Source organism: Haematobia irritans, chromosome 4, assembly GCF_050003625.1.
Source record: "Haematobia irritans isolate KBUSLIRL chromosome 4, ASM5000362v1, whole genome shotgun sequence".
Taxonomy (NCBI): Eukaryota; Metazoa; Arthropoda; class Insecta; order Diptera; family Muscidae; genus Haematobia; species Haematobia irritans.
In genome coordinates this window covers 111,774,698-111,801,046 of record NC_134400.1, presented here as the reverse complement: position 1 = coordinate 111,801,046, position 26,349 = coordinate 111,774,698, and the positions used below count along the sequence as shown (strand labels likewise).

Below are 26,349 nucleotides of genomic sequence, written 5' to 3'. Positions count from 1 at the left end.
TCGAACCTTTTCTAAGGTGACGACATCAAAAGGAGGCAATCCCTCTCGAAAGAGATTCAAGGAACGAAGAAATGCTTTGTTTATCCTAAAGAAATTAGGATCAGTCGATCCAAGCACGTTGTCGGCCAAGCAAAGCGATTCCTTAAAATGGGCTCAAGGAATTCTTGAAGCTGGAAAAAGAGAACGATCACCGGATGAGCTACCATCCTCTAAACGGGATCAAAGATCGTTTGCCTCAGTTCCAAAGACAGCCTTGTGATGGCTATTATTAATAAAGGAGCATTGGACGGTATGATTCCAAGGCGAAAATGGAGGGAAATTGAGAACGCGATGTCTGGTGTCTACTCAGAGATGCGAAAAAAGTTTCCCGGAGCAAGTCCTCGACAACAAGATGCTGGATGGTATCAAGGACGATATAAGTTAATAGCTTTTACGGACCAGAGTCTATAGATTGCTTTAAAGCTGCATTGATGCTAATTGGTGAAGTTTGGGAAGGAGCCGCTTTGGAGTTAGTCGATAAAAAAGACATACCGGCTAAACCTAGAGCACATGCATAGATACCGGCAAACCCTCCTGATCCTGAGTCAATACTAGAGAGACTAAAAGAATGTAACCCAGATCTTCCAACCGCCGATTGGAAGGTTGGTCGTTTGGATGAGGTGGATGGACCAAGACGACATGCGGTGTTTATATTAAACATAGAGTCGCTGCCACATCTAGCCCAGACCCAAGGACGTGTAAGTTATGGCTTTCATGATATCCATATGAAGGTATACAAAAGCGATCAGCCATAGGATTCCGAAACGGACAAGCCTCCGGTAGAGTTGCAGTGAAAAAATCTCCTAACGAAGCCGAAGGAGACATAAAACCTGCAGACTATGGCGAAAATCATATGCGGGAAGTTTCTACAGGCTCAAACCTCACCAAAGCTGAACCGCGGATTGTTGCGAGAGTCACCGAGATCTGTGTAGAGGAAGCCCTTGATGACTCAATTGAAGCGGCTGATGTGACGGTGGTTGAAAATTTGGATGGTTCTACGGTTCCTCCAGATAAATCTTCACCATTGTAAGGCCGCTTGTGCTGCCTTAAAAGTTCTCCTGATGAAAGGAGACATAGATATAATTCTTATTCAAGAACCATACATATATAAGAACAAGATCTGTGAATTAAGCACTCCGGGTTTCAAACTTTTGCATAATACCGGTAACGATATAAATCGATATACATTGCTAAAAACGAACTAAACTTGTTTCTGCTTCCTTCATAGAGCAATGCAGACACTGTCGTAGCCAGTCTAGAGATATCGAAATGCAAATATTGGGTATCTTCGGTCTACATGGGACATGATAGGGAAATGCCACCCTGTGTCGTTAAGACCTTAGTTGAGGAGTCACTAAAAACAAAGACAAAACTCATTATGGGATGCGGAAACAGGTTTTGGACGTCAGGTTGACCTCTCCGGAACTGAATGATAAGATACCTGAGTGGCAAGTTTTGAGGGAACATAGCTGCTCAGATCATCACCACATCAATTTCAGATTGGCTGTTCGTACTTCAAAGACCATATTTCCGCCAAATGTTAGGAAAGCTGATTGGAATAGGTATAGGGAATCGTTCAATTTGATGATACTGGTAATGCCAGAGACAAATATGAGCACTGTGCAAGATATCGAACACGCAGGTGAAGCGGATTACTAAGGCCTTCAACATGTCACTGACAGCTGCTTGCCCTAGAGGAAAGCCAAGGGGAAAAAATCGGCCGCCATGGTGGACTACGGAGTTAAGTAATATGAGGAAATCCTGCAGGAAGCTCTTTAACAAAGCAAAGTCCACAAGAGGTCCGGAGGATTGGGACACTTACAAGATGAATCTGAGAGCATATAAACGAGAACTGAGAAGGTCTTAACAAAACTGATGACTACTGTAGCAGTATTGAGAATACGTCAGAGTCTTCCAGACTACGGTAGGTACTAGCATCGACTAACACCGCTCCAGGTTTCATTAAAAGATCGGAGGGAAATTGGACAACGTCCAGTGAGGAGACGTTGGAGGTGCTTTTGGACACACACTTCCCTGGAAATCAGACGGTTGAACCATGTTCTGGTGGTGTAACAGAGGCTCAGCGGTCATTTCCTATCGAGGAAATTGTGTCGGAATCTAGAATAAAATGGGCTTTAAATAGCTTTGGACCATTCAAATCCCTCGGACGTGATGGAATTACTCCGGCGGAATTACAAGCAGTGAATAAAATGGGCTTTAAATAACTTTGGACCATTCAAATCCCCCGGACCAGATGGAATTACTCCGGCGGAATTACAAGCAGTGGCTGAAAGAATTATCCCCTGGATGACGGTGGTATATAAACGATGTGTAAACTTAGCATATATTCCAGAAAAGTGGAGGGAAACAAAAGTCGTCTTCATACCTAAAGCAGGAAAAGCCTCTCACTCGAGTGCGAAGGATTTCCGACCAATCAGCTTATCCTCATTCCTACTTAAGACCCTGGAGAGGATGATAGACATGTATCTTAGAACTAGCGTGGATTCAAGTTTGCTCTCGAAACGACAGCATGCATACTCGAAGGGCAGGTCTACTGAGACCGCATTGCATGAACTAGTCAGCTTTATTGAAAGCTCACTATCTGTCAAAGAATACACAATCGTGGCGTTTCTAGACATCGAAGGGGCGTTCAATAATGTCCATCCGAGCTCGATATTTAATGGACTGACAACTCTGAATGTTGATCCAGGTATACTTAGGCTGTTAGACGAACTTCTAATAAAGAGACGTATTTCAGCCACACTGGGGCAAGCAAACATACAAAGGTATGTGAACAGAGGCACTCCCCAAGGAGGAGTTCTATCACCTCTTCTTTGGAATGTTGCTATAAACAACCTTCTGGTTTCCCTAGAAAAAGAAAGGATAAAAGTGGTGGCATACGCAGATGATGTGGCGCTAGCAGTCAGGGGAAATTTCCATCCACAATCAGAGATATTATACAGAGAGCTCTCAGGATGACTGAGAAATGGGCGAAAGATAATGGTCTTGGTGTAAATCCAGCAAAGACAGAACTAGTCGTGTACTGCAAAGATCGCAAAACTCCCACGGTTAGGCCCATTTCCTTACGGGGTACTGAAATTCCCTTTGGTGAGTGTGCAAAATACTTTGGCGTTATTTTGGACAGAAAGCTGAATTTTAGGCTTAATATTGAAGAGATGGCGAGAAAAGCCACGGTAGCGTTGTACTCGTGCAAAAAGGCAATAGGAAAAAAGTGGGGACTAAAACCAAAAGTTGTGCATCTGCTATACACGGCAGTAGTTAGACCTACAATGCTATATGGTGTTGTAGTCTGGTGGCCGGCACTTCAGAAACCGACTTGTTTAGATAAAGTTCAGCGCATGGCGAGCTTATGTATCTCAGGCGCATTTAGTAAGACAGGAACAGACTCCCTTAATGTCATGCTACATCTATTGCCTTTAGACATGTACGAAATGTACGGTCACAGTTCGGTCCTCAAAGTAATGGCAGATGGGCCTAACGTAGTGGATTACACCCTCGCACAACCACTTTTCGACAAAAAGTTTGAAACTATAATTCCCAACAGTGAGGCGGGGTGTACACAGACCCCGGGGAATAAAAGATATATAGATTTCTATACTGATGGCTCCAAATTGAATGGACAAGTGGGGTTCGGAGTTTATTGTAAATATCTGGAAATTCGAATAGCGAAAAGATTACCTAATCACTGTAGTGTTTTTCAGGCTGAAATATTGGCGTGGCAATAAGAGAGGTGGTGAATTGGCTGAGAAGTAATGTTACAACAAATATTGGCATTAATATATACTCAGACTGTCAACTTGCAATAAAATCCTTGGACACTATGTTCCTTAACTCGACTGCCGCAAATCTCTCAACGAGATGGCTGAGCAGTACAATATTCACCTAATATGGGTGCCTGGCCATAGGAACATACCGGGGAACTGCGAAGCAGATGAGTTAGCAAGGCTAGGAACTACCTTACATAGCCCAGGGGAACTAGAATCTGTTGGTATGCCTCTGGCCACCTGCAAGCTCTTACTGCGTGAGAAGGCTGTTATGATGGGCGACCGGACATATCCCCCAACGGACATTTCGCCCAAAATGATTTTTGGGCGTTATGACCTCCATTGGGGCGGTCACATCGCCCAATTTTAGTTTGGGCTTTATGTCCTCCCTCATCGCGGTCATAAGCCCCATAAAAAAAGTGGGTGTTTTGACCGTTTGAATATAATTGAATATAAACAATAGTTTAAAATAACAAAATATATATATTTTTTTAATCATTCAAAAGCTATATATGATTACTTCATCTATCCATAATTTTTTTTTTTAATATTTAATAGATAGATATGCCTCTTATTGACAAATATCGAATTCTGCTTTTATTGTGTATGCTGGAAGAAGATGTAAAACTAGCATATCTTGGCTTCATCGTTTGTTTTAATTGTTTTTGACTGGAACATAATTTTTGACTATTTTTCTTCTCAGCGTACGATTGAAATGGAAAAGCGGCTAAAGTGGCACTACAAAGACCTATTTCGCTCGTGAAATAGGTCGGTCTAAGCTCCAAGACATTTGAATTTATATATTGAAACATAACAAGTATATACAGCAGTAAGTTCGGCCGGGCCGAATCTTAAATACCCACCACCATCAACCAAATATTAGGGGTTCCTTTGAAATTTCAGGAGGGCTTGAGGACTTGAGGACACTTCCCGAAGATAAATTTAAAGATTTCACCTATGAGGACTATATCAGATTCTGGATTTATAAGAACCATTTTTGTTTGAGTTTTAGAGGAATCATTAACATCTCTTGTAAGTGTGCAAGAAAATTATAAAATAACGTTTTGATTTGAAATCTTAAATCTGTAGAAGTAAAATCTGGAAATTTTACATTGAGTTTCAAGCAATTTTCATGATCAGTGCGCTTTCTACACCCTCAAGAAGTGAAGTCGGTCTATATGGAGGCATTACCAAATTGACCGATAAAAACTTAATCCGATACACGTTTTTGTGAGCCTAAAATACCTGAATATTTACAATTTCAGGCAAATCAGATAAAAACTACGGTTTCTAGAAACCCAAGGAGTTAAATCGGGAGATCGTTCTTAAGGGGGCTATACTAAAATATGGACCGATACTCGCCGTTTTCGGCATACCTCTTTATGACCCGAAAATACCTCTAGATTTCCAATTTCAGGCAAATAGGATAAAAACTTCGGATTCTAGAAGCCCAAGAAGTAAAATCGGGAAATCGGTCTATATGGAGGCTATACGAAAATATGGACCGATACTCACCATTTTCGGCACACCTCTTTATGGTCCTAAAATACCTCTAGATTTCCAATTTCAGACAAATTGGATAAAAACTACGGTTTCTATAAACCCAAGACCCCAAACCGGGAGGTCGTTTTATATGGGGACCATACCAAAACATGGACCGATACTCACAATTTTTGTCGCACGTATTTGTGGTCCTACAATACCTCTAGATTTCCAATTTCAGGTAAATTGAATAAAAACTGCGGTTTCTATAAGCCCAAGAGTAAAATCGGGAGATCGGTCTATATGGGGGCTATACCAAACTATGGACCGATACTCACAATTTTTGGCACACATAATTGTGGTCCTACAATACCTCTAGATTTCCAATTTCAGGCAAATAGGATAAAAACTTCGGATTCTAGAAGCCCAAGAAGTAAAATCGGGAAATCGGTCTATATGGGGGCTATACCAAAATATGGACCGATACTCACCATTTTCTGCACACCTCTTTGTGGTCCTAAAATACCTCTAGATTTCCAATTTCAGACAAATTGGATAAAAACTACGGTTTCTATAAGCCCAAACCCCAAATCGGGAGGTCGTTTTATATGGGGACTATATCAAAACCTGGACCGATATAGCCCATCTTCGAACTTGACCTGCCTGCAGACAAAATACGAGTTTGTGCAAAATTTCAGCACGATTGCTTCATTATTGAAGACTGTAGCGTGATTACAACAGACAGACAGACAGACAGACGGACAGACGGACATCGTTATATCGTCTTAGAATTTCTCCCTGATCAAGAATATATATACTTTATATAGTCGGAAAACGATATTTCGATGTGTTACAAACGGAATGACAAACTTATTATACCCCCGTCACCATTCTATGGTGGTGGGTATAAAAATTCGGAAATTGATAATTTTTTTCTTTTGAACAAACCAGACAAATGCTGAATTGAAAATTATGTATTTTAAACTAAAAATTGGAACAAGATGAGATGATCGATTTGCTGCTGATGGGTACGTGAAAAAATCGCGCGCGCGATTTATTTCAAGTACCCATCAGCTGCGCATCAATCATCTCATCTCTTTCCAATTTTAATGTTTAGAACAAGATAATAAAACGAAAGTTGCAAGAATGTGAGGATGAATGTGAGTTTATTATCTTGTTCTAAACATTAAAATTGGAAAGAGATGAAATGATCGACGTGCTGCTGAGGGGTACTTGAAATAAATCGCGCGCGCGATTTTTTTCAAGTACCCATCAGCAGCACGTCGATCATTTCATCTCTTTCCAATTTTAATGTTTAGAACAAGATAATAAACTGAAAGTTGCTAGTATTTGAGGACGACGAGAATTCGCGCACGCGAATTCTTTGTTAAATTCATCACATTCAGTTTGTCCTCAAGTTCTTGCATCTTTCGTTTTATTAACTTGATTTAAAAAATTAACACAGTTATACTGACATGTCGTTTGTAACCTTCGTAAATATTAGTAATTTCTTGTACCCATAAGATAATATGGAACGACCGAAAAAGGGACATCAATAAAACAATAGCATCTCCATCATCCATATTATTCATTATTTCAGTTACTGGGGTGGAACACAAAGAGACTGTATGCCAAATCGGCTTCCATAATAGTGGTTTGCTAAAATATCTTTTCCGGCACACTTTCGCATATTTAGTTTTCACTTATATGTTCTGATTTGGCAAATAGTGCTATGAGTTCTTGGGGGCTTTGTGGAGCGTTTTGCACCATTTTCTCCTTAATTTTCTTATAGACCACTGTCTTTCTAGTTACGGCATTTTAAATTAAATACCGTACGTATTTAGTTAACCAAAATTGGAGATCAAAACTACTTCATTTAAGACAGTTTTTGATTTGTATTCCGACATTATTTTCCCCATAAAATATTGGGCGTTTTGACCGCCTATTTTTTGGGACATATGACCGCGATGAGGGAGGACATAAAGCCCAAACTAAAATTGGGCGAATTGACCGCCCCATTGGAGGTCATAACGCCCAAAAATCATTTTGGGTGAAATGTCCGTTGGGGGATATGTCCGGTCGCCGTTATGATGGCCAATATTCGATGGAAGAATTGCAAGGGTTGTAACGACACCAAGCAAATATGGCCCCATTTAAACTTAAACCGCACACTAGATATGCTAGTGTTCTCAAGGCGTCAGATAGCACTCCTGATATCTGCTATAACGGGTCGCTGCCTGATAGGCGAATTTGCAAAAACTATAGGTGCGAAGTATAATGACTATTGTATAAGCTGTCATGATGTGGAGGAAAAGGAATCAATTAAACACCTCTTGTGTGAGTGTCCTGCTTTTTGTGTAAGGTGTAAGCGAATTTTAGGAGCATATAGCTTTAGATTACTGGCGGACCTGGAAAATGTTAACTTAAGCAGTTTGTTAATGTTTTTGGAGCAATCTGGTTGGTTCCACAAAAGTAAATAATAGAGAAGGTTCAGTGGTTTAAAACTAGAAGTGCCCATATGTAATAGGTACTTTTAGTTAAACTTGATATCACAATGGACTGAATAGTCTAAGTGAGCCTTAAATTTAATCGGGCTGCCACTTTAACCTAACCTAACCTAAGATATTGATCGATAAAACCCATGCTCAGTACACAAAAAGTATTTCACATATTAAACAAATCGAATAAAAATTGCTGTGTCCAGAAGCCCAAGAAGTCAAATCTTGTGATCGGTCTATACGAGGCCTATACGAAATAATGAACCGACACACATAATATTCTCCACAACTCTTTATGGACCTAAAATACATTTACCTTTCGAATTTCAGCCAAATCGTATAAGAATTGGGTTCTCTGGACACTCAAGAAGTCAAATCGTGAAATCAGTCTATACACTAATAGAAAAAATCGTGAACGGACGGTGACAAAATGAAACGGAAAAGTTCACAAAAAATCAAAACGGAATGTTCACGATTTCGTCCACGGGCGTTCACAATTTCATGGACGGCATTTTTTCCTTTGGCCATGAAAAGTCTTAAAATATTCGCTAGACGTTGTTACGACAACTCCGCCGGTGGTGCAATGTGCTAAGGTGACTGTTAAATGATATCGTGCAGACAACACAGGTTCGAGTCACGGTAGAGGATTTTTTTTTAATTTGTTTATAAATTAGTAACCATTACGTTGTCAGATCATGAACTCTGGTTGTTGTTTTGACAACGCATGGTGTCATTTTTACGTTGTCAGATTGAACCCGTCCGTTCTCAGTTTGACAACACGTGTGTGTTGATTCCCTTTCATGAAATGACCACGCCGTTCACGATTTTTTCTATGGGTGTAATACAAAAACATGGACTCATACACATCATGTTCGTAACACTTTTTTTGTGAACTTGAAATACGTCCAGATTTTGAATGTCAGGCAACTCGGATAAAAATTGAGATTCTAGACGCCCAAGAAGTCAAATCGGGAGATCTTTATCAGGGCTATACCAAAACATGATTCGATACACACCATATTCGCCACAACTATTTGTGAACCTAAAATATCTTTACATTGTGAGTTTCAGCCAAATCGGATAAAATTTGGGGTCTCTAGACGCTCAAGAAGTCGAATCGTAAGATCGATCTATATCGGGGCTATACCAAAACATGAATCGATACATCGATTCGGCACACTCTTTTGTGGACCTAAAATATCGATAGATTTGCAATTTCAGGCAAATCGCAGGCAAATTCTGGTGTATAGGTGCTGAAGACCCAAAATTGGGGGATCGATTTATATGGGAGCTATATCAAAACCAGGACCGATATAGCCTATCTTCGAAGGTAGCCTGCGCGCCGACAAAAGAAGAATCTTTGTGAAAGTTCCGACAGACGTGCAGACGGACATGCTTGTAATGGCAAATTTATTATACCCCCTTTATCATTCTATAAACACAAACCAAATTCCAATTAAATATTTAATACAACAAATTTTTTAATTAAACCAAAACTCAATCATAAAAACTAATTGTGTCAATTAATTATACCCTAAACCACATAGTGGTCAGGGTACAATAACTTTGATCTGCCAAAAAATGTGCCTACCAGAAATATTGATTTTAGACCCCATAAAATATATACCGATCAACTCAAAATCACCTCCTGAGTCAATCTAGTGCTTGGTGTCCGTCCGTCCGTCCATGTATTTGTTGTTCGCAGGATTCCGGTCGCAATTATTAACCGACTTTGATGAAATTTTGTACGTGGCGGTTTTTTGGTACAGAGTCGAACGCTATTGAATTTGGAAAAAATGGGATCAAATTTAGATATAGCTCCCATTTATATGTATCGTCCGGTTTCGATAAATGGAGTCAGATTGCGTTTATTTAATAATGGACTTAATATTAGTGGCAAACTAACTCTGTAGGTTCAGAATCAACTATAGCTCCTAAAATCAGACATTTATGTTCAAATTGTGATTAAACTCCCATTCCCCATTCTTAAATATGGAAATGCGGTTTATCTCCCAAACCTATACCATTGATACCCCTCAAACAATGGTTACTAATTCAGTAGGGGTGGTTTAGGGTATCATATAGTCGGCCCCGTCCGAGTTTCTACTTTAAAGGGTGATACGGTCAAAATTTGGTCAAGGGAAAACGAGTGCACCCTCAAAAAAAATCGCCTCTTTAACATATGTTCCAAAAATATTTTGCAGGAAGCACATATATTATTGGATACTGCCGAAACATTAACATTAATAAACATTATGTGAACATATTATATTTTTGGAAGCATTTTGAGCCCAAAAATATTATATGCTGTAACGACAGGTTTCCCCTGGTATGCTGGGGTATACTCGCGGGGACAGGGTTCGTCACAGACAATTTATATTCGCTAGACCCGAGTAGATAAAAAGATGTGGGTTTCGTTTCTTTATATTCTTTATTGAGGGGTTCAGTAGCATTCAGTTACAATCCAATTTGGTTACTCTAGGTCATAGGTTGGCGAGGCGGCGTCGTGGTCGTGATCTGGCGTAGCACTGCGTCCACCGGTGATGCCCTTGGCTAGGCGGTCGTGATCGTTGTGTCAGGGATAGCTGACTTAGCTGCGGCGAGTGGACTGGGAAACGATTCGGCTTCTGGCGCGTAGTATAGGTGGTTGGTGCGGCTTCCGTCCGTCGTCAGTGTTGGGGCAACAGGTCGTGTCGTCTGAGGGTGGCTGCCTGTTACGTTCGCGTAGAGCGTGAAAGAGTACAGCGAACTAGCGACGCGAAGGTAACCCTAAGTTGCCTACTGACGTGGTTCCGCGTAGGGTACACGATGAGTCGGTGTATGCAATGAAAATATTATGATGCCTACCAGAGCGTATCTATGTAGGGTGCTCGACGCGTCGGTGTTTGAAATGAATAATGTTATGTTGCCTACCAGAGCGTATCTATGTAGGGTGCACGGCGGGTCAGTGTATAAATAAAAATGTTATGGTGCCTACCAGAGCGTATCTATGTAGGGTGCACGGCGAGTCGGTGTCTCACTGAAAATGTACGTTGCCTACCGGAGCGAATCCATGTAGGGTGCGCGGCGAGTCGGTGTATAAATAAAATGTTATGGTGCCTACCAGAGCGTATCTATGTAGGGTGCACGGCGAGTCGTGGTCTTACTGAAAATGTACGTTGCCTACCGGAGCGAATCCATGTAGGGTGCGCGGCGAGTCGGTGTATAAATAAAAATGTTACGGTGCCTACCAGAGCGTATCTATGTAGGGTGCACGGCGAGTCGTGGTCTTACTGAAAATGTACGTTGCCTACCGGAGCGAATCCACGTAGGGTGCACGGCGAGTCGGTGTCTTACTGAAAATGTACGTTGCCTACCGGAGCGAATCCATGTAGGGTGCGCGGCGAGTCGGTGTATAAATAAAAATGTTATGGTGCCTACCAGAGCGTATCTATGTAGGGTGCACGGCGAGTCGTGGTCTTACTGAAAATGTACGTTGCCTACCGGAGCGAATCCACGTAGGGTGCACGGCGAGTCGGTGTCTTACTGAAAATGTACGTTGCCTACCAGAGCGTATCTATGTAGGGTGCACGGCGAGTTGGTGTGTAACTAAAAAAAATGTACGTTGCCTACCAGAACGTATCTATGTAGGGTGCACGGCGAGTCGGTGTCTTACTGAAAATGTACGTTGCCTACCGGAGCGAATCCATGTAGGGTGCGCGGCGAGTCGGTGTATAAATAAAAATGTTATGGTGCCTACCAGAGCGTATCTATGTAGGGTGCACGGCGAGTCGTGGTCTTACTGAAAATGTACGTTGCCTACCGGAGCGAATCCACGTAGGGTGCACGGCGAGTCGGTGTCTTACTGAAAATGTACGTTGCCTACCAGAGCGTATCTATGTAGGGTGCACGGCGAGTTGGTGTGTAACTAAAAAAAATGTACGTTGCCTACCAGAACGTATCTATGTAGGGTGCACGGCGAGTCGGTGTTTGAATTGAACGATATTATGTTGCCTACCGGAGCGAATCCATGTAGGGTGCACGGCGGGTCGGTGTATAAATAAAAATGTTATGGTGCCTACCAGAGCGTATCTATGTAGGGTGCACGGCGAGTTGGTGTGTAACTAAAAAAAATGTACGTTGCCTACCAGAACGTATCTATGTAGGGTGCACGGCGAGTCGGTGTTTGAATTGAACGATATTATGTTGCCTACCGGAGCGAATCCATGTAGGGTGCACGGCGGGTCGGTGTATAAATAAAAATGTTATGGTGCCTACCAGAGCGTATCTATGTAGGGTGCACGGCGAGTTGGTGTGTAACTAAAAAAAATGTACGTTGCCTACCAGAACGTATCTATGTAGGGTGCACGGCGAGTCGGTGTTTGAATTGAACGATATTATGTTGCCTACCGGAGCGAATCCATGTAGGGTGCACGGCGGGTCGGTGTATGGAATTAAACGATATTATGTTGCCTACCGGAGCGAATCCATGTAGGGTAACTAATGAAAATATTCACGGTTGTCACTGTCACGATTGTCACTATCACTGGCACGTATTGTAATCACTCTACTCACCTTGACTCGACTTGGCTCTGCTCCTTGTCAACTCCACAGACTCACTTGCCCATGTTACGCGGTTTAGTTTTCTCCACTGACTGTCCCCTTTCATAGTTTCCCCATCCTTTTATACCAGGCTGCTCACTTGTTTACTTGCATTGTCCCTTGTTGCGTGTTGTTGGGTGTTTTGATACCAATGTTGTAAACAACTTCGACTCCCAGCATAGTTGTTGGTGTCCTGCAACGGTATGTTGTTCGTTTGGCACTGATAAACAACATTGGGTCGCTGTGATGTTTGCTTGCATTGGCAGTAATAGATCAGCTTACTGGGTACATTGTTGCTACAAACAAACGGTATGTTGTTTTGATACATTTCGAATGTTGTAAACAACTACGTGGGTCGGTACAAGAGTTCAGGAAAAACATACGAGGGCCTTGTAAAAAATTCAAGTTCAATATATATTTAAAAATTCAAAACAACAATTCAAAGTGAATAACAAAAACAAGAATCCAGGTATTTCATAGCACTGTCCGTGTGACCAGAAACGAGGCACGACTTCTGGTCCTCACACTACTTCCCCTCCCCGGGAGACCTTAAGATCTGAGTTGGACAATGACTTGGCCATGGCGGTTGGCGATGAGGCGGAAGCGTCTTCCACATACGTAAGCGATTTGTTTACGCCGATCGTTTCCACGGCGGGCTGCCTTAACGCTCCGAATGTGGTATTGGAGCCCCTGACGGATCTCGACTGGCAACTCCTCCTCGCAGAGAAACGGAAGCTCCACGGCCACGCTTGGGACCGGGACAACGATCTGGCTGGCTTGTGCCCGGGCGATCGGGCACAAGTCGCGCGTTCTGGCGTGGTTCGGTCGCTTCAGAGTCCGATGACGTATCGCCACCATCCCTGGGCGATGACGATCGGGCTGGTCCTAGGACACCCAGTTCTTCCGCCAACTCGATGTCACTATCGTCGGTCGAAACTTGTGGTGATGGTGCGGGCGGTGTAGGTGGCAATTCAGGCGTCTCTGTATCGGCTTCGTCTGAGTCCGAAATCTCAACGGTGGCCACGATCTGCGGAGTGGCGAAACGTAGTCTCGGACGTGTTGTGGAGCGCACAGGCGTGCGAATTTGCGTCCGAGCACCAGCCGGTGGCAGTACTCTCTCGAGTCTAACGTGACACGGTCGTACCACGGCAACCGTTGGAGATGGGGCGGTGGGCTTGTTCATCTTCGAACGTCTGGCCAGGGCCTCTTCTTCTTGCCGCTGCTGCCACTGGGCCTTATAGTAGGCCTTGGTTTTCAGGACTGGGGTTTGGCTTTTGCTCTTCTCCATTGTTGAATAATTGACTGAAAGTAAAGAGAGTGAAATATTAATGTCATCACCACCTACATTGGCTGAGGGGTTATTTGAGGCTCGGTCATCGTCAGCAGTAGAAAAAGGTTTTATTTCGCTCAAGTGGGCAGTCCGGATGTCTCCTCTCTCTTGTCCTCGCACTTCGACGATCACTGGGGAGGGAAACGCCAACACCTCATAGGGTCCATCATACTTCGGTGCCAACTTGGCGGCAAAACTGTCCACAGCGCGGGAGAGAGGATGTTGACGGACCAGTACCAGTTCGCCACACTGAGGTTTCCAGCTTCGTCGTCTCAAGTTGTAATACCGACGCTGATCTTCTCCAGCCTTGCCCAAGCGTGTTCGCACCATCTCGAAAACATCGCGTAATTCCGCTGCCCTTTCATCGGGGCTCTGTTGTGCTGCACCGGTCCCAATGGTGACTTCGTCGTATAGGGCACTTGGCAACCGCGGTTCCCGTCCCTGAACTAAAAATGCTGGGCTATGTCCTGTAGATTCCGCCGTACCTGTGTTAATGGCCAAGCTGATTTCAGGAAGTAGCTCGTCCCACTTTCCGTGCTGATTCTTACACACCTGGGCTATCATTGTCTTGACGGTGCGGTTCGCTCGCTCTGTAGGATTCTCCTGTGGGCTATATGGTGCAGTAAACTGGCGCTGTACCCCGATCTGCTGGAGGTATTTTGTCAGTACACGACTTGTAAACTGACTCCCATTATCGGTGATCAGCATCTTCGGTACCCCAAACCTGGCTAGAATGCGTTCCCGAAACGCCTTTACCACCCCTTCGGCCGTGGCCTTACGCTGGGGAATCAATTCGACCCATTTGGTAAATCTGTCCAGGAAAACCAGCAGCATCGTGTTCCCATGCTTCGTCCTCGGAAGAGGTCCCACAAAATCGGCACAGACCGTAGACCACGGCTCCTCTGGAATGGAAATTAACATTTCTCCGGCTGGGGCACGTTGGACCGGTTTATATCTCTGACAGGAATGGCAATTCCTCACAAATTTCGCAATGTCTCTCGTCATTCCGGGCCAAAAGTATCGACTGCAAATTCGATTGATGGTCTTCCTTACCCCAAGATGCCCGGCCGCCGGCTGACTATGATTTTCGGCCAGTACCCGAGACCGCAGGTGGGTCGGCACGCACAACTTCCACGGTGTGCTATCGATGTCGGCCGGATGCCGCGGGATGTGTCGGTACAGCTGCTCACCCACAACTGAGTAGTCGGGGAACTTCTCGGGGTTTGCAACAATTTCCCGTATCTTACCAGCAATCCATGGACATGGCTTCGGCGTGTCGGCGACTGCTCGCTGAAGTGTCTCTCTTGGTTGTCGGGATAATGCGTCTGCTACAACATTGAGACACCCTTTTCGGTACTTGATGGTGTAGGAGTACTGCTGCAGCTCAAGGGCCCATCGCGCCAGGCGCCCTGTAGGATTGTCAATGGAATTCAACCACTTGAGTGCGAGATGGTCGGTGAGTACCTGGAACTGATAACCCTCCAGATATGGTCGCATTTTCCGTATTCCCCATATAATAGCCAGACATTCCTTCTCCGTGGCCGAGTAGTTCCTCTCCGCGCTATTCAACGTCCGACTAGCATAGGCAATCACACGTTCCCCGTCTTCAAATTCTTGGGTCAACACCGCTCCTAACCCCTGCTCACTCGCATCCGTCTGCAACATAAAGGTCCGCCCAAAATCGGGGCATGCTAGTACTGGGGCTTGGGTCAATTTTGCCTTCAAAATCTCGAATACCGTCTGCTGTTCCTCGGTCCATTTCCAGTGTTTGCCTTTCTTTAGCATGGAGGTGAGTGGCTGGGCCAGGGCCGCGAAATCCGGAACAAACCGTCTGTACCAAGAGGCTACACCCAGGAAACGGCGCAACTCTTTCACACTGGTCGGTGCAGCCATCTCTTGTATCGCCGCCACCTTATCTGGGTCCGTGTGAATCCCTTGACCGCTGACGACGTGGCCGAGGTACTTGGTTTCACGCTTGAAAAAGTCACACTTCTCGGGATTGATCCTTAGCTTGGCGTCTCGTAACCTGCGAAAGACTTCGCGTAAGTTGTCGAGGTGGTCGTTCAACGTCTTACCGATAACAATGATGTCATCCAAGTAGGCAAAGGCAAAGGTCTCTAGCTCCGGCCCGATGACGCTGTCGAGAGCACGCTGAAAGGTCGCCGGGGCAGAGTGTAAGCCGAAGGGCATTACTCGCCACTGAAACAGACCTCTTCCGGCGACGGTGAAGGCGGTATATTTCTTGCTGTCGTTCGGGATCTGCCAGTACCCATCCTTGAGATCTAGGCAACTAACATATCTCGCCTCCCTCAGGCGGTCCAAAATGGAGTTGATGCGAGGCAATGGGTATGCGTCAGGGTCTGACTTACTATTCAGGTGCCGGAAGTCCATGCAGAGACGCCACTGACCATTCTTCTTCTTTGCCAAGGTAATAGGGGAACTGAATGCGCTGTGGGATGGTTCGATGCAGCCATTGGCTAGAAGCTCGTTGATTTTCTCATCAATGACCGCCTGTATGGCGGGATTTCGGGTCGCATATCTAAGCTTGAATGGGCGATCGTCGGTCATAACAATGCGATGTGTGGCAGCCGTGGATGGCCCGTGTATGTCTCGAAACTTCTGGAGCTCTTCGGTCAAGAATTGTTGGATCTGTAGTTGCTCCTCGGGGGAATGCTCACTAATTGTCCGAGGCCACGCGGGTTCGACTGGGTTTAGAACGTCGGTCGTCGTACGCAGACACCGCGCATTCAGGCGCCCACACGGGCACGGTGGCTCTGTCATTGACGAATTGGCCTCCTCGATAGCGCCGTTGGTGAACACACAGGACAATCCAGCCATGGTCAATCTTGCTCCGATATTTCGTAGGAAGTCCAAGCCAAGAATGACTTCCTCTGATGCGTCCGGCATTACTAAAAACCGTGTACGAATGCGCTGGCTCCCGAGTTCGACTTCTGCTTCGACTGCGTTATGGACTTGTAGTTGCGACCGATCGGCCAGGGTCACATTAGCCATGCAGGGTGTCATACTGCCAGCTTGTCCCAAGGTTCGAGCATAGGCAGCGCTTATGAAGCTTCCAGTGGCGCCTGTATCCACCGTTGCAGCAACACTTCGATTTCCGATCCCAATGGTTGCCGCCAAGCGCCTGGGTTCAATGCGAAGGGCGGTAACTAATTGGCGGGACTGCTGCTGGCGGACGGACCCGTCTGTCCCTGACTGCGACGGGTCCGCGGGTCGTTTCCCGAATTCCTACGGCAGCAGTGAATTGTCCTGACCCCACGTCGCCCACATCGCCAACAGAATAGAATTTGCTGATTCCGGCACTGATTTGCGTAGTGTCCCTCCTGTCCGCAGTTGCGACACGCGGACCGTGGATCAATCGGTTGGGCATTCCCACTGCTAACTTCTTCAGGCTCTATGCGTCTGTGCTGCTCTCTTGCGTGTGGCTGTAACGGTGGGAGACTCTCCAAGTCGTCGGCCATAGCGAGTAACTCCTGTAAGTTACTGAAATCTCGCCTGCGAATGTACCAAAGGTATTCCGGTAGCGCGTTCTGGAAGATTCTATCTACCTTCTTCTGTTCCGAGTAGTCAGTGTGCCTCATCAACTCCTGCATGCTGAGAGCGTAATTGCGAAACGATTCTCTTTGTCGTTGCCGGCGCTTTCGAATATCGTCGTCAAGCTGCTCGTAGAATCTGGTCGGCAGGAAGAATTGACGGAAATCGTTCTTGAACTCCGTCCACGTGCGGCCGCTGCGGTTGTTGTTGCGGTACCAGACCAGGGCCTTGCCCTGCAGCACTTCGGGCATCATCCGTGGCAACATGTCTGGGCTGATGTCATACATGTCCGCCAACTCCTCTAGCCTTTCGAGGAACTCCAATGGTTCCTTCTCCCCATTGAAGCGAACATTCCACTTACGTACTTGGTCGGCGACGGCTCGTAGGTCCATTGCGGCAGCGGGTCTGGTATCGGCTTCCCGTGTGCGAGGCACGTCTCTGTGATAGTCTGCAGGGTCGTTACCTGCCGTCATGGGTCCTATAGCGGAATGGCTCATATGTCCGCCTGTGTCTGTGTTGGCGGCTACGGGGTTCTTCATTGTCGCTGCACCACTTTTACCCTCTTTCTTCGAGGACGCAGAGTCGTGAATCTCTTGGAGTTCCAACAGTCGCTGTGTTTCGCTTGGGCTATGCTCAGCCCCGATGAACTGACCGAAACGCTTCCTCAGTTCCTCGACAGTACCTCCAGTGTCAAGTCGGAACTCGTTCAGGTAGTTCCCGAGCTCGTATTCGTATTCGTCATTTTCTTGCTGTTGCGCTCTGTTCCTTCTAACTCTGCCCAATTATCTACTCAGGTCCCTGCTCGGGCGCCACTGTAACGACAGGTTTCCCCTGGTATGCTGGGGTATACTCGCGGGGACAGGGTTCGTCACAGACAATTTATATTCGCTAGACCCGAGTAGATAAAAAGATGTGGGTTTCGTTTCTTTATATTCTTTATTGAGGGGTTCAGTAGCATTCAGTTACAATCCAATTTGGTTACTCTAGGTCATAGGTTGGCGAGGCGGCGTCGTGGTCGTGATCTGGCGTAGCACTGCGTCCACCGGTGATGCCCTTGGCTAGGCGGTCGTGATCGTTGTGTCAGGGATAGCTGACTTAGCTGCGGCGAGTGGACTGGGAAACGATTCGGCTTCTGGCGCGTAGTATAGGTGGTTGGTGCGGCTTCCGTCCGTCGTCAGTGTTGGGGCAACAGGTCGTGTCGTCTGAGGGTGGCTGCCTGTTACGTTCGCGTAGAGCGTGAAAGAGTACAGCGAACTAGCGACGCGAAGGTAACCCTAAGTTGCCTACTGACGTGGTTCCGCGTAGGGTACACGATGAGTCGGTGTATGCAATGAAAATATTATGATGCCTACCAGAGCGTATCTATGTAGGGTGCTCGACGCGTCGGTGTTTGAAATGAATAATGTTATGTTGCCTACCAGAGCGTATCTATGTAGGGTGCACGGCGGGTCAGTGTATAAATAAAAATGTTATGGTGCCTACCAGAGCGTATCTATGTAGGGTGCACGGCGAGTCGGTGTCTCACTGAAAATGTACGTTGCCTACCGGAGCGAATCCATGTAGGGTGCGCGGCGAGTCGGTGTATAAATAAAATGTTATGGTGCCTACCAGAGCGTATCTATGTAGGGTGCACGGCGAGTCGTGGTCTTACTGAAAATGTACGTTGCCTACCGGAGCGAATCCATGTAGGGTGCGCGGCGAGTCGGTGTATAAATAAAAATGTTACGGTGCCTACCAGAGCGTATCTATGTAGGGTGCACGGCGAGTCGTGGTCTTACTGAAAATGTACGTTGCCTACCGGAGCGAATCCATGTAGGGTGCGCGGCGAGTCGGTGTATAAATAAAAATGTTATGGTGCCTACCAGAGCGTATCTATGTAGGGTGCACGGCGAGTCGTGGTCTTACTGAAAATGTACGTTGCCTACCGGAGCGAATCCACGTAGGGTGCACGGCGAGTCGGTGTCTTACTGAAAATGTACGTTGCCTACCAGAGCGTATCTATGTAGGGTGCACGGCGAGTTGGTGTGTAACTAAAAAAAATGTACGTTGCCTACCAGAACGTATCTATGTAGGGTGCACGGCGAGTCGGTGTCTTACTGAAAATGTACGTTGCCTACCGGAGCGAATCCATGTAGGGTGCGCGGCGAGTCGGTGTATAAATAAAAATGTTATGGTGCCTACCAGAGCGTATCTATGTAGGGTGCACGGCGAGTCGTGGTCTTACTGAAAATGTACGTTGCCTACCGGAGCGAATCCACGTAGGGTGCACGGCGAGTCGGTGTCTTACTGAAAATGTACGTTGCCTACCAGAGCGTATCTATGTAGGGTGCACGGCGAGTTGGTGTGTAACTAAAAAAAATGTACGTTGCCTACCAGAACGTATCTATGTAGGGTGCACGGCGAGTCGGTGTTTGAATTGAACGATATTATGTTGCCTACCGGAGCGAATCCATGTAGGGTGCACGGCGGGTCGGTGTATAAATAAAAATGTTATGGTGCCTACCAGAGCGTATCTATGTAGGGTGCACGGCGAGTTGGTGTGTAACTAAAAAAAATGTACGTTGCCTACCAGAACGTATCTATGTAGGGTGCACGGCGAGTCGGTGTTTGAATTGAACGATATTATGTTGCCTACCGGAGCGAATCCATGTAGGGTGCACGGCGGGTCGGTGTATAAATAAAAATGTTATGGTGCCTACCAGAGCGTATCTATGTAGGGTGCACGGCGAGTTGGTGTGTAACTAAAAAAAATGTACGTTGCCTACCAGAACGTATCTATGTAGGGTGCACGGCGAGTCGGTGTTTGAATTGAACGATATTATGTTGCCTACCGGAGCGAATCCATGTAGGGTGCACGGCGGGTCGGTGTATGGAATTAAACGATATTATGTTGCCTACCGGAGCGAATCCATGTAGGGTAACTAATGAAAATATTCACGGTTGTCACTGTCACGATTGTCACTATCACTGGCACGTATTGTAATCACTCTACTCACCTTGACTCGACTTGGCTCTGCTCCTTGTCAACTCCACAGACTCACTTGCCCATGTTACGCGGTTTAGTTTTCTCCACTTACTGTCCCCTTTCATAGTTTCCCCATCCTTTTATACCAGGCTGCTCACTTGTTTACTTGCATTGTCCCTTGTTGCGTGTTGTTGGGTGTTTTGATACCAATGTTGTAAACAACTTCGACTCCCAGCATAGTTGTTGGTGTCCTGCAACGGTATGTTGTTCGTTTGGCACTGATAAACAACATTGGGTCGCTGTGATGTTTGCTTGCATTGGCAGTAATAGATCAGCTTACTGGGTACATTGTTGCTACAAACAAACGGTATGTTGTTTTGATACATTTCGAATGTTGTAAACAACTACGTGGGTCGGTACAAGAGTTCAGGAAAAACATACGAGGGCCTTGTAAAAAATTCAAGTTCAATATATATTTAAAAATTCAAAACAACAATTCAAAGTGAATAACAAAAACAAGAATCCAGGTATTTCATAGCACTGTCCGTGTGACCAGAAACGAGGCACGACTTCTGGTCCTCACAATGCTTGGAAGAATTTTTCCCAAAGACGATTGTGCTCATTCCCTAACATACTCGTAATTCTCACTTCCACGAAATATTTTAGTTCTTGGCACCTTTTTCTGCAATACAAAAAATGCTGAAAAAATTATTCACTTTTATAAATTATTTAAATTTTACCTTTCGTCTGCACGGAGAATCGAACCGAGGACCATACAGTTTGTAAGGCAACACACTATCCACTGGGTTACGTAGCTGTTATAGTCACCAGCAGATAAATATCGTTATAAGTTACATTTATATAGCATAGTTTGCAGAGCCCACGAGCCCATGCAAACATAATATTATTTAACAGAAACATACATTTGTTTGCCACGTGGAGCAGTGGTTAGCATGTCTGCCTTGCATACAAAGGGTCGTTGGTTCAATCCCTGCTCCGACCGAACACCATTGTTTTTTTTTTTTTTTTATTTACGCATTTATATTTATACTATATTAAATTTTTATAATGAAACTTCGAAATGTGGGTTATTAAAGATTTATAGTCTGTAACAGTGCTTGATATAAACGAAATTGACTGATTTTTGGATAACATATTATTTTTTTATTGCAAAAATAACAATTTTGTAACAAAAATCTGTTTTTGGTACAAAACTTTAAAATTTGGAAGGACTTCAAAAACTCTAACAAAAGAAGAATGTGGAGTCGAGTATAAACATACATATATAATTTTATAATATAAACATAAATTTATTTAGGCGTGAACAGTTTTTTTACTAGCATTTAACACCATCGCTCTAAAATGCCTTTTATTTTTCTTTAATAATTCATTTTAAAGAAAATAAACTTTTTAAATTGTTTTAGCTGCAAAACTCGAACTTAATGCTCGCTTTTATATTTGAAGGTGTCCGTCAACTCCTCGTGGACTACTTATTAATAAAGAGGAACTAAACTTTGTTTTTATACATTTTACTGTGTAATTTTTCATTATTTCCTCCTTATTTCATTTTACTGTTCCAACTGTAAAAAGAGTATAGTGCCCTTTCGTTATTTTTATGAAGACCCCTGATTGCTTTTAACGAACCAAGAAAAAAATTGTGCCCATAATGCCAAAATGATAAACAAAACACATGTCCACACATACATAAAATGCTGCTCTCACGGCGAAAACACATGCTGTTTTTTTTAATGTCTATTCTCTTGGTTCCGAATGTCTATTCTCTTTATTCAAATTAAATAATATTTAGACTTATAGCCTTTTTACACTTAAGTACATTTACGAGGAATGAACGGAATATATCGAAAAATGAAATATTGTGTTTATACGTTCAACATCTAACATTTTACATCTTTCAATTTGACGTTTCATTTGTAAACCAAAAATGTTTGCTTTTTTAATAAAAAAAATTATTAATTTTAAAGAATCATTTGGGAGTTGCGGTTTCAACTAAAGAACATTAATAGGCATGAATGCAGTTGGCAGAATTAAGTGCAACGTGAGGAGAGTTCACGCTCACATCCCGATAATAGAAATATATCAAAATGTCAGTTTTTCAGTCGAAGATTATGATTAAGTAAAATTGTTTATTAACGACTATAGCAATAACATTTTATTTAAATTTTGGAATATCAATTTTACTTGTGTAATTTTTTTTTCAGGAATTCCATTTGAAATCTTGCATTTTCATCAATACTTTTAATCTTCTCTATGTCCATGTCCCTTAATAACGTGAACCTTTCTTTTGAAAGGCTTCATTAAACACTAGCGAATTTTCATTTCATCGGGATAATGTAAACCGTCACTATTAATATATGATATAATTTTGCAATAAAGTCCAGACTCAAGCTGCAATGCAGCCCATCCTTTCACGCAATATTTCAATGTCTCCTCCATAAGCCTTCTCATGTTTTCTCGCCTCAGTTTTCTTACTGCAATTATGATTTTTTGACTAATAGAAAAAATATACATACTTCTATAGCTTAAATACCATGTTTTCAAATAAAGGCTGTGTTATTTTTTAACATTGATGTCATTTTCCTAGTGAAGACACAAAAAATAATCGAATACAATGAGTTGGAACAAAGTGAAATAGGAACATTTTCCAAAGATGTTAAACATTTTTGAGACGCATGACGTCCAAATTAGTATTGAAAAATGTTAACATATTTGGCAAATTGATGTATGATGTTAAATGTGTCTGGTGTAAAAAGGCTATTAAGCATATCAAATTTTTGGCGTTATCATAAACCAGTTTTCCGAAACAACATACAAGCGGTTTCATAGAAATTGTTCCCTTTTGATTCTTTCGCTGTGCTATGTTGATATCTTTTGTCAACTCTCCCGGTTTCCATCTCTATTTCTTTCTCTATACTCTCTCTGTCGCTTTGAATAAAATATCACAACATATGTATGTTTAGTCGAAATTTGTAAATTTATACATGTTTGCATTCACACATATGATTTTTATAAAACATTCATGCCCCAAACTTAATATATTCTAACATATTAACATAGATGTCCCAAACATTTAGTGTTAGTTTAGGAACATTACATGTTTGCACTTAAATATATTGTGTTTTAAAATTGTGCCCGAAACACATTTTGTTTATATCGGAACATATGAAAAACATATTTTTCTAAGAGTGTGTAAATCGGTAAAATCGTTTATTTAAAAAATCAAATTAAATTTCTTTTTCAAGTTCAATTAGTATAAAATTCAGGAAAAATATTCAGTTAGGCTTTCGCTTTTCCAAATCCGAATTGCCGGGCCTCACGCTTGACACCTGCCATCAGATTGTGTACAGCCACCTTGTCCACCTTCTTCGCCGCAGAAAGCCAGTTTGCCTTGAACTGCTGCTCGTCCTTAGCAGTTTTTTTTGTCTTCTTTAGGTTCCGCTTGACAGTAGCCCAGTATTTCTCAATTGGACGGAGCTCTGGCGTGTTGGGAGGGTTCTTGTCCTTGGGAACCACCTGCACGTTGTTGGCAGCGTACCACTCCATGGCCTTTTTACCGTAACGGCAAGATGCCAAATCCGGCCAAAACAGTACGGAACAACCGTGTTTCTTCAGGAAAGGCAGCAGACGTTTATTCAAACACTCTTTGACAGTCCCGGAAGTTATGAAAATGCTACTTTTCAAACCACAGGTACAGATGGCTTGCCAAACCAGATATTTCTTTGCGAACTTTGACAGTTTTATGTGCTTGAAAATATCTGCTACCTTTCCCCTTCCTTTTGCCGTATAAAACTCCTGTCCCGGAAGCTGCTTGTAGTCGGCTTTGACGTAGGTTTCGTCTCCATTACCACGCAGTCAAACTTCGTCAGCATCGTCGTGTACAGCCTCCGGGATCGCGCTTTGGCCGTCGTATTTTGTTTATCATCGCGATTTCTTGTAAGTCGATAGTCCGGCTCGTTTTTTGGCTCGATGCACGGTTGTTGACAATACACCCAGCTTATTTGCGGCATCTCGGAGAGAGAGGTTAGGGTTTCGCTTGAAACTACCGGCAACTCTCTTTGTCGTCTCAGCGGCTTCCGGGTTTCGATTTCCCCCCCGATCCAGACTTCCTGGCTTATTATTTTATATAATATCCTTTAAAGTTAGGAAGTGATTTTAACAGAACTTCGAGCTCATTGCCAACAAACACATATTTTTTATTGGCAAGGTAACATAGACAGAACATTGCTATTTAGCTTAACTTCAGATCTTTTAAGAAAATGTGTTCCAGTTTAAAGAAAAGTTTTGTTGCTTGTATTGAATAAGTAAAGCTTTTAGTTTCATTGTGCGACTTTAAATACCTGAAACACTAAACGAATGTGTTATTTTTCGTAAAATTTTAGTAAACTCTAGAAGTATTAAAAATTCCCTACAATTGTAGTAGAAATAAAAATCGGTCTGTTTTTTTCCTAGGAAAAAAAATCCCTACAAAAAAGGATTTTCCCTATATCTGCACTCAAAGAAGAGTTTTCTTTTCTGAGGAACGAATTTTTAAGCAAACAAAGTTTTCTTTTGACACTATAAAATGATCTTTAAAGACAAATTAAAGGAGATTAGAGACACTTTTCGTTTGTCTAAAATTTCTTCTGGAGGAAAGTTTTTTTTTCTTTGGGTGTGACATCACTGAGTACTTCTCTTGACATCTTAGCATTCTTCCTTCATTAAATACAATATACAATAGATCATCATTCATTATATAGCACGAAAATAAATCACTTTTCTCTCACATAAGCATAACATTGAACCTATTTCGTCAAATCGTATCTTAATTTCATCCAAAATGTTTATCCCAAAGTTCACCATCAATCAAGTTAATTTGTTCTTTTTTTTGTTCTTTTGCTGATCATTAGCAATTACAACTAACCATTTAATCTTTATTTTCGAAATATTTTCAATTTCCTTCATCTCTTCCGTCGTCTTTGATGTTACCACCATCCCGTGCATAAGGAACGCCTGTTGCTGTCAGTGCTGCCACGTCATGTAGCCATGGAAATGAAAGATGATATAGCAGGACAGCCGCGTGATACTCAATTTCATAAGATTTATATTCAACGACACGAAAATGTCAGGTAAGTTCTCAATGTCAAAGTCCCATCATCAGCAGACATGGATTTGACCAAGTATACCAAAATTATTTGATAAATTATGGCAAATTACTTATCAAGTTATGGCCAGGCATAATGATGGTCTGGAGATTTTATTCACACGTTATCGCATAACTGCTTGAAAGTATCTCACAAGTGTTAAGGGGCAGTCTAAAGACAGATGGTGATGTGCTTAAGTAAACCACATATGAACTAATCCATTATATTTGGAATACAATTTTACATATGCGTGAGTTGTATTTTATATTCCGGGATTAGAGACAAACCTAAATATTAATCATCAAAATCGGTTGTTTGTTTTTATGCATTTGAAGCAATTGTATTTTAGCGATTGACAAATTGTGTGGGATCCAACGCGAACAAGTTGTTTGGACAGTCAAATGTTCAGACAATATTGAATGTATGCTGGTCCCACTAATGCCTAAAGTTGTCTAAATCTCACGATAGGTCACATGGCGATCCTACAATATCAGTTGGCGCACAGCTGAGAACTGCAACCGGTGGCTTTTTTCGTATTGCAATCTTACCCACAAAATGTCGGTGGCAGTAAGACACCAATTACCATGCGATCGTTTACATTGTTACAAATGCGAGAATAAAACAAGTATATACGGCCGTAAGTTCGACCAGGCCGAAGCTTATGTACCCTCCATCATGGATTGCGTAGAAACTTCTTCTAAACACTGCCATCCACAATCGAATTACTTAAGTTGCGGTAACGCTTGCCGATGGCAAGGTATCTTAAAACCTCCTAACACCATCTTCTAAATTGTATGTAAGTCCATACGTGGTATATATTAAATCAAAAAAGATCGATCCAGTACGTATATAATTCAGTTTGACAAAGTAGACATACAATTTTGACAACATTTTCTACAGAACTAAAATTTTAACAAAATTTTCTATAGAAATAAAATTTTCACAAAATTTTCTATAGAAATAAAAATTTTGACAAAAT

The 26,349-nt window shown here is 43.2% G+C and overlaps 1 protein-coding gene across 1 annotated transcript in view; it reads left to right on the top strand.

Annotated features, from left to right (window-relative positions):
* The window catches only part of LOC142235716 (uncharacterized), a 428,189-nt gene that overhangs the window by 126,318 nt on the left and 275,522 nt on the right, over nucleotides 1–26,349 (top strand). Inside the window, exon 10 of the mRNA XM_075306976.1 lies at nucleotides 25,234–25,355. Within this exon, the coding sequence (XP_075163091.1) occupies nucleotides 25,234–25,355 (122 nt within the window). The remainder of the gene's footprint in view (nucleotides 1–25,233; nucleotides 25,356–26,349) is intronic.